The 13,471-nt window shown below is 41.0% G+C and overlaps 1 protein-coding gene across 1 annotated transcript in view; it reads left to right on the top strand.

Annotated features, from left to right (window-relative positions):
• slc4a3 (solute carrier family 4 member 3) overlaps positions 1-13,471 on the top strand; it is an 87,022-nt gene that overhangs the window by 33,166 nt on the left and 40,385 nt on the right. Inside the window, exons 3-6 of the mRNA XM_061723881.1 lie at positions 1,338-1,512; positions 5,629-5,879; positions 6,105-6,292; positions 11,438-11,664. Of these exons, the coding sequence (XP_061579865.1) occupies positions 1,338-1,512; positions 5,629-5,879; positions 6,105-6,292; positions 11,438-11,664 (841 nt within the window). The remainder of the gene's footprint in view (positions 1-1,337; positions 1,513-5,628; positions 5,880-6,104; positions 6,293-11,437; positions 11,665-13,471) is intronic.

Here is a 13,471-nt window from a genome sequence, read left to right as displayed (position 1 = left end):
AAACAGATGAAGATACTTTATGGGAAAAGCCGAAAAAAGAAGAATCAGAGCATCGCATTGTCTTGCATATCATTAAAAATAATGCATGAATCACTAGAACTCCATATCTGGGTGTAGATTTGATGTAAATTCTTGTCCTACAGTACATAAACCCCATTTACTCACCTTCATCTCCATTATGTGAATTTTACTCTTTGCTGTCTGTACTTGTATCAGAATTATATCAAGAATTTAGATCTGGAATATTTTCCCTCATACACGCAAGGAATCTAGATTAAAGACTGTTTTGTTGGCTCATTTGCTGTGCTTAGGTCTGTTGCTGTTTTTACATTTCACATCACTCTGAACTGTGGTATTGTAGGATCTCCTACACCTGAGCTGGGGTCTTCTGTGTCTGACTCCAAAGCTGGCATTGCTTTTCAGTCACATCACAAATATAGCCTGAGCAGAGCAGAACGAAACCTCTTCTCCGTGATGAGGTAGTGTAAAATCTTAGTGGTGTAAGTATTTTTACAGAAGGAAAAACACCAGTCCAAATGAAGGAAATCTAAAAAGATAATAATCTTGGATCCAGCCCTGTAGTGAAATAGAAGCTGTTGGTGTTCACTCCCTTTCTACTTTGTTTTGCTCCATCTCTGCACCTCTGCCTTTCTGTACTGTAGACAGGTAACACAGATCATTAAATGCATCCGGTCCCCCTCATCCTCCTGGTAATTAGGAGGTAATGGAGCCTCGCCACAAGGAAATCTGAGACCACTGAGGTGTGGCCACTGGAGTGCTTTCTGTGCCAGCACCAATCTGAGGAGGAGGAACTGCTCGTCCCAGTGATTAGACCTATCACAGGCCTTGAATGGCGGAGGCAGGACACTCCCACAAGGCCCTGCTGTCTCCAGGGACTGGCTAGTGCATTAGTTCTTTGCTGCTTAGAACCCTGCAGTATTTACTTGATGTGGCCCCCCACATGTAGTAAGGAATATGCCGACACTGTGCTCCTATTCATTTGGTTATTTTGGAGAATGTTAGAATGTGAAACCAAAACAAAAGAGCAAAGTGGCCTTCGCAGTGGGCCGTTTTGCTTGCATAACAATATGTGCTGCCTCTGGTATGCATATGGTAAATTATTAAATATACCTATTGTGGATTAAATACACCTTTCCCCTCCAAGAAAGTGTGGAAAATAAAGAGAATCAAATAGTCAGTCTAGCTCTACTCGTATAGTAATCACCTAATTTCATAGCGATATACATAAACATAAGGGTCTTCCATGGATGTTGTCAGAGATTTGAAGAACGGTCCACGTGTAAAGATTTCATCATGTTGTGAACTTATTTCTCTAGGTGAAAGTGGTTGAGGAAGATGAGGATGTGTCTGAGGAAGAACAAGGGGAAGAAGAGGAGGAAGAGAACTGGGAGAAAGCCCTGTCCGTGGAGCGCTTCGGAGACATCATCAGTGACTCTGCTTCCACCAGCGGGGAGAGGATGGGCCGACATTACACTGAGAAAGACTTTGAGTGTAAGTAAAGCATCCACGCTCAGTGTCTGAACTTGTATAATGTTACCGTAATTAAGCTAACAAACTGTTTTTGGAAAGAAAACTATACTGTAGGTGCGTTCCCATTAGCGGGATTTGGGGTAAACCGGACAGAACCCGTCACAGGCCTGACCCCCTCAGCCCCTTCACCCAGCATGTCATTAAACTGTTGTGCCACACAAGAACCATCGACTGAACAAATAATACAGTTTAGCACGTGATGGTGGTAAGGCACATTTTTTGCTGTTTGCAAACAGCCAACAGGATAAGAGGTGATGAAAAAGAAGAATGCAGCTAAAGAAGAAAGAGAAGGAGAAACATGTAAGCAAGGAATGCTATTTGGGTTTTTGTTTGCTTTCATAACATGCCCTAGATTGGCGTAATATGCCAACAAGGCCTGAACCGACTCGTCAGTCCATCTAGTTTCTTTTCATAATCTTCATCAACTGTACTCGCGGTAAAATGTCTCTGATCAGAATGGGTGAAATGAGTTGTATTCACGAAATTTATGGTCTTAGAAATCCCGATCAGCGTTTGCTCCCTGTCGGGCAGCTCCTGCCGGCCAGTCTGAGTACCACTCCCTCTGCGGCAACACATTTCACCTTGTAAAGGTTCCTGAATGCCACTTTTGCAGGGCCGTTCCCGGTAATGGAGACACGCATCAATGGTTCGGCCCCGATAAAACTGCTCAGAACCCCTGCTAATGGAAAAGCACCTTATAAAGTAAACCAAAGGTCAGTTTCTGTCATAGAAGTAGAAGATATGGCAAGAGAAACCATATGACAAGCTTTGATTTAATTTGCCATAAAACGTGAACTGATAAATTATATTATCTAAGTTATACTATATTATCTAAGTTAAAATAATAGACACACACTATTCAGTTGAGTAGATAACACACAAACATGTATAATTTATCAAGTCTGTATTAAATGCCCATTAAACATCCATAGTACTGTTGGATCAAGTTGGTTACACAGAGTAATTACAATAATGAAAGCTACTTGGAGTCAGCAGTTTGCACACCTGGAGTCCAATTAATGAAATGAGTTTGGTGTTGTGGTTTAGAGCTACTTCGTAAAAAGGAGATCTCTGAAGACCTGGGATTAAGTTGACCTGTACAAAGCAGGTAATTTATACAAAGCCTTTTCTATATGTTAAAGCACACATGAGTCTACAATAAGAGAAAATGTCATGTAAATGTAAATGGAGACTGTTTATTACTGTAGTCACTCCTGTTCAAAGTGGACGTCCAGTCAAGGTAACTCCAAAGGCCCAATGCAGAACCCTCAATGAGGTAAAGAAGAATGCATGAGTAAAAAGTAAAACCTTTAAGACATGATTGGCAAATACCTCTGATCATGAGCCTACCATACTAAGGTCATTGAAGAGGAAAGGCGCCCATGGCAGAAAACTGAAGAAAGCTGCTGCCTTCCAAAAAAATACCTTTATGCACAGTTGTTTCTCCGCTGGTGCAATTTCCAATACATCGGGAAAACATTTAAAGAAACGATGAAACAAATGTTGAATAGTTGGGTCATAGTCAGCAGTACGACTCAAGAAGAGCTCAGCTTAACAACATCAAAACCTCGTCCCAACAGTGAAGTAGAGTGGAGGGAGCATTTAGATTTGACTTGTTTCATCAGGACCTCAACCACCTACCATCATCGTCATTCAGGGTCAAATTAATTCCCAAGTTCACCAAAATGAGCTACAGGATAATGCCAGGATGATTCTCCAGCAGCTGTAGCTTAGTAGAAGTTAGGTGCTGCAGGACAATGACCGTAAGCATCAAAGTAAATAACCTCAGAATGGATTCAGGAAAAGAAAGTCTGCCATGTGCACTTTAAGGCATTGCAGTACTTCTCTTGTCCTTTACAGCAACTTTGTTGAGATGTACCGCTGTGCAGCAGTTGGTTCTTTGAGATCACTGCTGATATCTTACCTCCTCTGTGTTGTCTTATTTTTTCCAAATGTGCCATGTTAATTGAAATCTAGAGCTTTTGTTTGTTCTGTGTCTGTTGAAAGTTAAGAGGAATTAGAAGGAGTACATCTGCTGGGAATTGAGCACATTTTCTCTGCAAGCTTAATTTAATGGAATTAATGAACCTCTACCTCAAACAGCATTGTTTGCTCCCTTGCAGTTCTTATTTATTATACATTACTTACATAAGTTGATGTTTTAAAACATTCCTTTCCCAGCAAAATAAATCCATGATAAGCCCAGGAGTATTCAAGATGAGCCAAGAAAGAATGAAATAGTTCAGTATAAAGACATCACGCTGCTGTTATACTGGAGTGAAGTAGTTTAAATTCATCTATACAGGTCAGTATGTCTGGATTGCGCCACCTGCTCACAGTAAACAGTTTACAGCAGAGTGTATACAGCATCTGCTTGGCCTACAGACATATGACTAAGATTAAATGATGGATAATCCCATATCCCAAAAAGTTGGGATGCTGTGAAAAATATAAATAATATAAGGAATAATATCGAATTTAAAGTTGCGTTCTGTATATACAATGATACAATGTATCAAATACTTACCCAAAGCAGACCCCTGTGACCCTAATTTGGAGGAAATAATGGACTGATGGATATCAGATATTGAATTGGGACTTTATCATCTCATGAAAAAAAAGATCTCATTCAGAATGTCATGACTGCAACTATTTGAGATGTCAAATAGTTGTGACTTGGACAACATAACGCTGGAAAAATAAGTGGCCCTAAAAAGAAACACCTGGAGAAGGCCATCTTGCAACCATGGGTTGACAAGTCAGTGACATTACTGGGTATGAAAAGAGCATTTATTAGAGGCAGAGTCTCTTCAGCTTTCACAGTATCTTTGCATATCATCTACATGATCTGAAATCAAAAGCCTGAGAATCTGGAGAAATGTTTGTGGGCAAGAGACCAAGTCCAAGAGTCAGTTTTGTATGCCAATGATTTTTGGGCCTCCAGACAGCACTGCATTAAAAATAGACATGATTCAGTGATGGGCATAAGAACAATAATGTAAATCACTGCCAGAGTTCACCAGTTCACCATCCAGAAAAAGCAGGTTAAAGCTCTATCGTACAAAGAAGAAACCATATATCAACATGATACAGAAATGCTGCTGAGCACTCTTTTGTGGTGACACAGCCAGCCAGGGCAGGGTTGCCAGCAATAAGCAATTGGGACTCTGAAACAATACCAGAAAAAGCGACCCAAAACCAAAAAAAAAGGAACAATCTTCATGTGATTCAGCAACTCACAGGGATCTATTTATAGCTACCATTAATGAACGAGCATGACGGGTAACATGAAGGCCTGTGGCCTACTTGTAAATTGAAATAGTATTTTACATTATTTCACAAATGAAACTTAAAAAAAAAAAATGTATATATATATATATATAAATAAGAATCAAAATGACATCTGGAGGTGCACGTCTTCCTCAGGGAAAGTCTTGCATCTTTCAGCAAGACCATCAAATCAAATGAATCTTTATTTATATAGCACTTTTCATGCATATATAAAATGCAACACAAAGTGCTTTACATAAAACGTTAAACAAAACTTATTCATGCCCCCCCCAACCCCACACACACACACACACACACACACACACACACACACACACACACACACACACACACACACACACACACACACACACACACACACACACACAAACACTCACACACAGACAGCACGCTACAGTTCACACAGGTTACACACACAGACACCTGCATCTATATAAATATGGGTATAGACATGGCTGAGCACTGAGGATCCAGGTGAGGAAACGGTAGAAGATATAGGACCGTTGAGCAGCTTCAATCCTTTCTCTGACAAGACATTGACATCAGTCCTCCACCAAAACTCCATCAACTGCTCTTCATAGTTCCCAGAAGTACTTGGAATGTGGTGAAAGGAAAAAAGGATGCTACATGGTGGTAAATGCCTTATTTGTAATTTTGTGTTTGTTTGTTGTGTTACTGCCAAACCCTAACTGCCAAATTTGGGTTTATGAAATTAGCAATTCATTGCAGTCTGTTTTTATTTACAATTTTCACAACGCTTTCTGTTTTTTTTTTTTTTAAACACAGATCACAGGCATACCTTTCACCACACCCACCACCCGTTGTCCACCCACTTGCCCATTCCCCCACGACTACGCAAGAGGGTGCACAGCACGGACAGACGTCGGAAAAAGAAACGGAAGAAAAAAAGGACCTCACTGCCCCCATCCGATGTTACCCCCACCATACAAGAGGTAGATGAGGAAGTGTTGGAGTCAGAGACGGAGGAACATGGGGTGGCCACCACCCCCACAGACCTACTTGATATCCAGCCAAAGGTAAAATAAGAGTTAAGGTCCTGGAAGAAATTCATGTAAAAACTGTTCTTTTCTGTTATATTGATCTTTTTGTGCTTTGAAGCTGTTGTTGAAATGGTCATGAGGTGATGGTGTGTTGGTACACAGGACCATTCAAACAGAATGGCTGAGCTGGCTGTGAGTTTGGTATTAGTAACAGGATACTGGCCTTTTCCTCTCTCCCATTGATCTTCCTCTTCCTCTTAGTTTAGTTTTGGGAGCCAAGAGGAATTGGAGGAACCCCTTCCACTTGCTACCCTCCAAATGGAAAACGAAGAACATCCACAGTCGAGGAAGGCCGCAATCACATTGACAAAGGAGGCTGTTCATAATGGAGGAATGACTGTTCATGGACAGCATGATGAGATGGCTGGAGAAGAAGCAGCCTGCAACAGGTAGGTTAGTCTGTTTTCTGTTGTGTGCAAAAAAAAAAAAGATGTTTTTTTTAACAATCTGCAATACTTTGCAGGTTGATAAAAGTCTCTCATATCTGTGTACAAAGTTGAACCCAGTCACATGTCTTCTCTCCTCTACTAAAGCTTTTAAACTGATTGGTGTGTTTTACAAATATAATAGATGAATAGATGCTCTGAGACGTTTATGAATGGAACTGTTTAAAAGTTGGCATTGTTTTTATTGAAGCTTTAATTGGGGGAATGGCTCTTGACAGTTACCTTCAATAATACTTTGTTGAAAAGCCTCTTCAAGCAGCAATTAACTGAAGTCTGAAACCTGAGCATCACCAAAGAAGAGATTCCCTCCTTATTATGTTCCTCCAGGCTCTTCTTGCAGAGATTTGTGGTTGTTTATTTTTTGGTTTTGTCATATGCGAGTTAAATGCAGAAAGAGAAAGATATTGGCAGTGACTCAGTCAGTGCAGAACATTGAACCTATTAGACTTTCTTTGATAGAATATGCTCCTCATGGTTGACTTGACCATAAACACTGGTTAGATTCTGTGAAGGGGCTTATAATTGATGGAAAGGTTCCTATAATTCAGTTATGTTTTGTGATCATCCAGTCCGCCATAGTCTTTGGATGTTAATTTTGAGTTTGAGTCTTGCTTAGTTAACCTGTTTTGCTTGGTTTAAGACCTGATCTGCTCGTGCTCGTCTAGTTTTTGAGTTATAATATGTGTTTAACTTATTTATTTTAAAGGGGATTTCCCTTGTTGTGTCACCTCCTTTGCCTTTTTGCCCTTGTCTTCAGCTGTGTCTCATCAGTTTATGTGTGTATTAATATAGTCCTCTGTTTTCCTCCTTCCCTTTTCAGTCTGTTGTCCTCTCCAACTGTGCCCTCCTGTCTTTTGCTTCCTGAAAAATAGCTTATTTAATTTGCACTGAGAACTGCTTTGACCGCCGTTTGTGGGTTCACTGCAACACCTACCTAGACCTAATCAACTCCTGTCCATTAATCAGCTTCTGGGTCGATTTTTCCAATTACATATGAGCTATGGAAAATTAAGACTTTAAAATGCCTCTAACCTTCATCTGGATTAAAGGAAAACAACCTCAAACTCAGACTTGAAATCTGCATTTTAGACCCACGTTAAAGGGCCAAGAATCATGTGGCGTGTGCCGGCGTCGGGAGCGCGGAGCGCTACGACTCACCTTCACCACACCTACAACTCACCTGAAGCAGTTCTCTCCACACAATCATCCTGGCGGGTAGTGAGGTACCCACTGCTCGTCTCATTCTTCATCCATCCACAGTTGAAGACGCTAGTACAGCACACGGACTCTCAAACATTGAGACACTCGCATAAACGCACACATTCACCTGCACGTCTCCCAGCTCCGCAGTGGAAGCGCGCGCCGCTGCAGGGGCTTTATCGAGCCGGGGCCGGGTGGGCATAGCCCATGATGCCCAGGGGTGGTTGGTTTTTCGTATGTTTATGTTTGCACTAATAATCATATTAAGTTGTATTAGATGTGTGGGCATTCCAGTATATGAAGTGTTTAAAGTCTAATAATTATTGTTGATTAGATTATATTTTGGGTGAGGTTATATAAAATATAGCAGTTGGGGACCGTTATGTTGTTGGTGTTCCCCTCAGTAATAGTTTGCCCCAATTAAGTTTGGCAGGCTGCTGTATTTAAAGGGGACCTATTATGAAAAACACGTTTTTTCTTGTTTTAACATATATAAAGTGGTTTCCCCTCAGTCTGCCAACACAGAAAAGATGAAATGCCACGAAATTCTGCAGGGTCTGTACACCCCGCCCGAATGAATCTTCCAGTGTCATGTGACTTTTTTGAGTCGTTCTGAATCTGCTCCCGCGGTGACGTGACGACGGGAGCAGATTTCCATAGGCCGGCCTACACTGCTGAAACCACGCCCACAACTCTCTCCGCCGGCTGGAGCTGCAGCCATTGTTTAGAAGCGGTGGCTGATTCCACAGCGAGGGACAGTTAAAATTAGGTTTTGCATCGACATTTACCCTCATAAAAGGATCAGTAGCAGCAGTACGGACCCGGCAACTGCACAAAAGTCAGCGGTAAGTGACGTTATTTTTTATGTTATTTGTATTTGTCTACAAGTTTGTTTTTGCATGGGCTAAGTATTTAGCTTAGCTCTGGAGCACCGGGGCCGCATACGGAGCTGCCGGAGCTGCTCACGGACCGGCCCGGTGAGGAGCCCCGGGCCCCGGCGGCTCCAGTGTTCCCCTAACGGAGCCACTCACTCGTTAGGTAAATTAGTAATACATTTTTTCTGTCTGGTTTCAGATCTTCCAAGCACCTGAAGCTGTTCAGACAGCTCCAGAAGACGCACGGTCCTTCCTTGAGCCAGCAATAGTGCATAAATGTTATTTATATACAACTCATGTTTTATTTTTTTAACAATAAAGTTGCCATTTGTGAAAATTCAGTGTTGTGATTTATTTACAGTTAACATGATTCATCTGTCTTGTAACGTAAGAAATGATGAGAAATCTTCCTGTGTGAAGACGAGGTGACTAAAGGCTGATTTATGGTTCCGCGTTACACCAACGCAGAGCCTACGGCGTAGGGTACGCGTCGATTTAACGCAGAACCGTAAATCAGGCTTTAAGCTTTAAGCTTTAAGCCGTTTACAGCGTGTAACTGAATGCGAGCGTCCGACTATCACGTCGAGCTGCGTGACATCGGACACTCTCTGTCTACACTGAAACCGTTAAACTCGCGGCCAGTTAGGACAGTCCAATACAAAAAAAATAAAGCCATGGAATTGATTTTGTCGCAGAAGCTTCTCGCATGGGACACGTTTTGTGTACGACGCAGCCGGCTGCTCTGGCCGGAGCGAGGCTTATTCTCCTCCCCTCCTACACGTCATTCAAGCAGCCAATCAGCGCAGAGCCTCATTATCATAGCCTTGCCTCCCCTTAGAATGAAGCACAGAAAAAAGCTTTAGAAGCGGTAAAACTAGTGACATGGCCCACAGGCTGAATTTCTGATTTATGTAGAAAAAACAAGCTTTAGATTGTTTTTAAGACATTCAAGGCCTGTTTAAAATATACTTTAAATGCCATAATATGTCCCCTTTAAGGAAGCCTCATTCAGCCCTTTTTGAGCTCTGAGTGGCGGTAGCTTGCTGCGAGGCTACAGTATGCTCCATGTTCCATTTTGGGTTTTGCTTACCTTTGTCCTGAGCTTCTATGTATTTGTACAGATAAAAAGCGTGTTTTTTTTTTCGCATTCCACGCGTGTTCTGCGTGTTCTCTTTTTCACTTCATCACCCAAGTCCAGCTCGCCTTATCCCCTTTTACGTGGGGAGGCCGCTCCGATCCCTCACACATGTCTGTTGTGCCTTCGTGGTATGCCAGATTGCATCTGCACATTTAGCACACTGGATTTGTCTTGTCATTGTACAATTCGAGGTGCTGCTATGCAGTTTTCCTTTTAACAGCCAAACTGAGCTGAAGTGAATTATCTTGTCGGCTGCCAGTGAATGAGAACTCTGTTTATTTGTAGCCATTCGGAGATTGCGTTATATTACGATGTACATGTTGTAATGGTACAGCGCTGAGGAACAAATGTATTTTGCAATTTGAGTCTTTGCCATCAAAAACAGATACCAAAATTCAAAAACAGATGTCCAACAAATGAGCAAACATCCAAATATCCAGGTCCTCCTCTTCACCAAACTTGGTATCTGGTAAATGAAATCAAATAACTATTTCCTAGCACATTTACTTTACGTATCATAGCACCTATCATCATTTCTTTTCAACACGGTGGTGGCATGAAGCATTATAACTATAACATGTTCTTCTAACTTTGTCTCTCTCTCTGTCAGTTCTGTGTTTATTAGAGCTGTTTCTGCGAACAGCTGCCCACTGAATATTAAAAAAGTGTTTTAAAGCAGTATGAAAGTAGTGTTGTGGTTTCAAAGAGAAACTGTAGTGTTATTTTACCATCTACTTTACCCCCTCCCTGTAATCCGCAGATGACAAAATATGTATAATCCAGCTCTAAAGGTTGCTTATGTTCTGTTTATCTAATTATAAATGGAGGTCCATATTAGTCATAGAGTCCACTGGAAATGTTTAATGAAACGTACATTGCACTGGCGTGCGTTGCTGTGGTGACCCTACCTGCACTATGAGTTGTGGACTCATTAAATTAAACGCTTGTATACTAATTAAATCCACACCAGACAAAAATACGCCTCAGTCACCTTTGGGCCAGTCAGAAAGTATAATTTTGTTTTCCCTGATATGCATCAGAATTGAACATGCAGAAGGTTTTGTTTGTGAGAAAAGGTTTATTTTGTTTTCCAAATTTGAAACTTGGCAAACAGCTGCTTTGTTGAGCAGCTGCTTTGTTGAACAGCAGAGGGCACAAAACAAGACAGAGCAGACTCTGCAACAGGATGTTTCCATTTTCCATTTCTTATTGCATGATATATATCTTCAGATATGTGACCCTGTCAACACAAGACTGTCATAAAGAATGTAAACATCAAACAAATCCCTACTAATGGCCCATAAATGCAGTTCTCTAGGCACTTAGGATCCAGTAATGGCTTCTGCTAAATCCATCTTATTAAAAGACTGGGAGGTGTACACGCATAACCTACTGAATATAAATTATTTGGTGATACTTTGAATTATGCATGGAGTTTGTTGCCGGGAGGTCAGGGGCCCCATGGTGATTCAGGCATTTGTTTCTGCTAATGCCTGCAGAAACAGCCATCATGTCTGTGCCATGCAATATTGTGTTGCTGTGTTTGAGTAAACACAGCCAGCGATGACTCAGAGGTTTGATGAGGAGGTCCAGGCTGGTTGTTGTGTTGAAAAGCCCCCTGTTGGTTGTGTGAAAGTATTTCATCCCAGAGCCTGGGACAAATAATGTCCAGCAGAGACATACATAATATGCTGGCGTTTTGGAATACATTATTACTTTTCAAGGGATGTGCCATAGCTTTGAGAAAATATTAAGAAGAAGTAGAAAATAAAATGTGAATTATCTTTTGATGTGATACAACATGAAGCTCTTTCAGGCTCCAAATAATAGACTTTATGTTTTTCTCTCCACTTCTGTGTCTTTGCTTTTTGTCAGAGCGACCACAGGCTCAGATCTCTCAAGTTCAGCTGCAGCCCGCGGCTGGTTCTCCAGGAAGCCCCTCCATCATCGTCTACCGGGCGCCCAGCGAAACAACTATGACCTACGGGAACGGATCTGTATCGGCAGCATGACGGCTCTCGAAACCGCCATCTACCAGCAGGTCCCCACTGATGAGGCTGAGGCCCAAATGCTGGTCAGCGCTGACCTGGACGACATGAAAAGTAAGGAAGATGATGTGCGGTAAAAAAAATGTGTGAGCCATGGATTTGATTGGTTTTTGCAAGCATTATTTTTCTCAGTAATAATGAAAAGCTGTCAAGACTCGGAGGATTCTTGACGATGGACACAGTGTCCTCCCCACACATTGCCAGTGTTTGATGGCACCTTCAGCTGCCAAACAAAGGCGGTCAATTAAAAAGACACAAGACACAATAATAAGGTACAGTACGTACAGGGTACATTAGCAATGCTTTTTACATGGGGCCTACTTCAACCGAGCCCTGGAACCAACACAGTCATTTGTACATATTTGGATGAATTTTTAAACTTCTGAAACATATTGATGAATTAACAAAGAATTTATCAAAATATGTCGGCTTATTTTATAGACTGAGACATTTTCTTCCTCTTGAAGCTCTCCTAACGCTGTACCGGTCTCTATTTGAGCCTCATTTAAATTATTGTAATGTTTTATGGTGTAATACATATCCAAGTTATGTGGACAAACTACAAATTTTACAAAAGAAAGTGATTCGCGTTATATCATGGAGCAAATTTAATGCTCCCTCTGATCCTCTTTTTTATGGTTTTAAGCTCCTGAAACTTACTGAGTGTAACATTTTCCACAATGCCTGTGTAATGTATACTGTAGTTTTTAGACTCAATGATAGACTCTGTCATCTCATCCCCATTTCTGTTCCCACTCATGAACACACCACAAGGGGAAAACAACTTTTAAAGGGAAAGAAAAGGAAACTAAAATGTACAAGTTTTAGTGTAACCTGCAAAGGTCCAAAAATTTGGAATGAGCTTGGTAGTACTATAAAAGAGTCTGGATCTCTCTCAATTTTTAAAAAAAGATTAAAACAAAAATTATTATTAAATTATGTTTCTTGTTAGATTTTTTATGTACTAATACCTGATGTATTATTTTTATAAGAATATAATTGTATCTAGGAGATCCTTTTTTTTTTTTTCTTTTTCTTATTTTAGGTTATAGGGATATAAGGTTATTATACTGTATGTATATGTATTATATGTGTAATTTATAGTTGTTCTTCTGTGTGTGACTGGGCCCCTATTCATAAGCTACAGTAGCTTCTGGGGAGTCCCATTTTACAAACCTCGATTATTATCTGTATTTGTGTTATTTTAATTATTTGTATATAAACTCAATTCAATTCAACAGTCAAGAACCTTGAAGCAGGCTACATGTAGCTAAATTCACTCTTCTCCATAACCCACTTGGCTAATTGCAATCTTGCTAGTGTAGCTGAGGTAGGTCCCACGCTGGCCACTGTGAATTGCAGTCACTTTAATTAATGAAAGTGATATGTACATAACATATAACTAGTTCAACCACGCCTGAACCCTGTTGATTTATGCGTGGATGATCAGGCTAACTGGACGTCTATCACAAGAATGGCTTAGTGTGTCCGGTAGATTTACATAATACAGCACCAAAAGTGAACTCGTGAACTGATTTTACGTTAACCAGTAGGGAGTTACGTGATCAACTTGAGTAATCTTGCAACTTTCAGTCCAACCCACCTGAGGTCGTTCAGAGGACGAACAAAACTTTTTTACACAGATATGCTCCCGCTCTCTGGTGGGATCCGGGGGTTAGAGAGGTCAGATAACTAGTCTGCTAGAGCTTATGTTCTGTTTATCTAATTATAAATGGAGGTCCATATTAGTCATAGAGAGTCCACTGGAAATGTTTAATGAAACGTGCATTGCACTGACGTGCGTTGCTGTGGTGACCATACCTGCACTATGAGTTGTGGACTCTTTAAATTAAACGCTTGT

The sequence above is a fragment of the Cololabis saira genome, chromosome 6 (assembly GCF_033807715.1).
Source record: "Cololabis saira isolate AMF1-May2022 chromosome 6, fColSai1.1, whole genome shotgun sequence".
Classification (NCBI taxonomy): Eukaryota; Metazoa; Chordata; class Actinopteri; order Beloniformes; family Belonidae; genus Cololabis; species Cololabis saira.
Note: the sequence above shows the minus strand (reverse complement) of the source record. Positions and strands in the feature narration are given on the sequence as shown.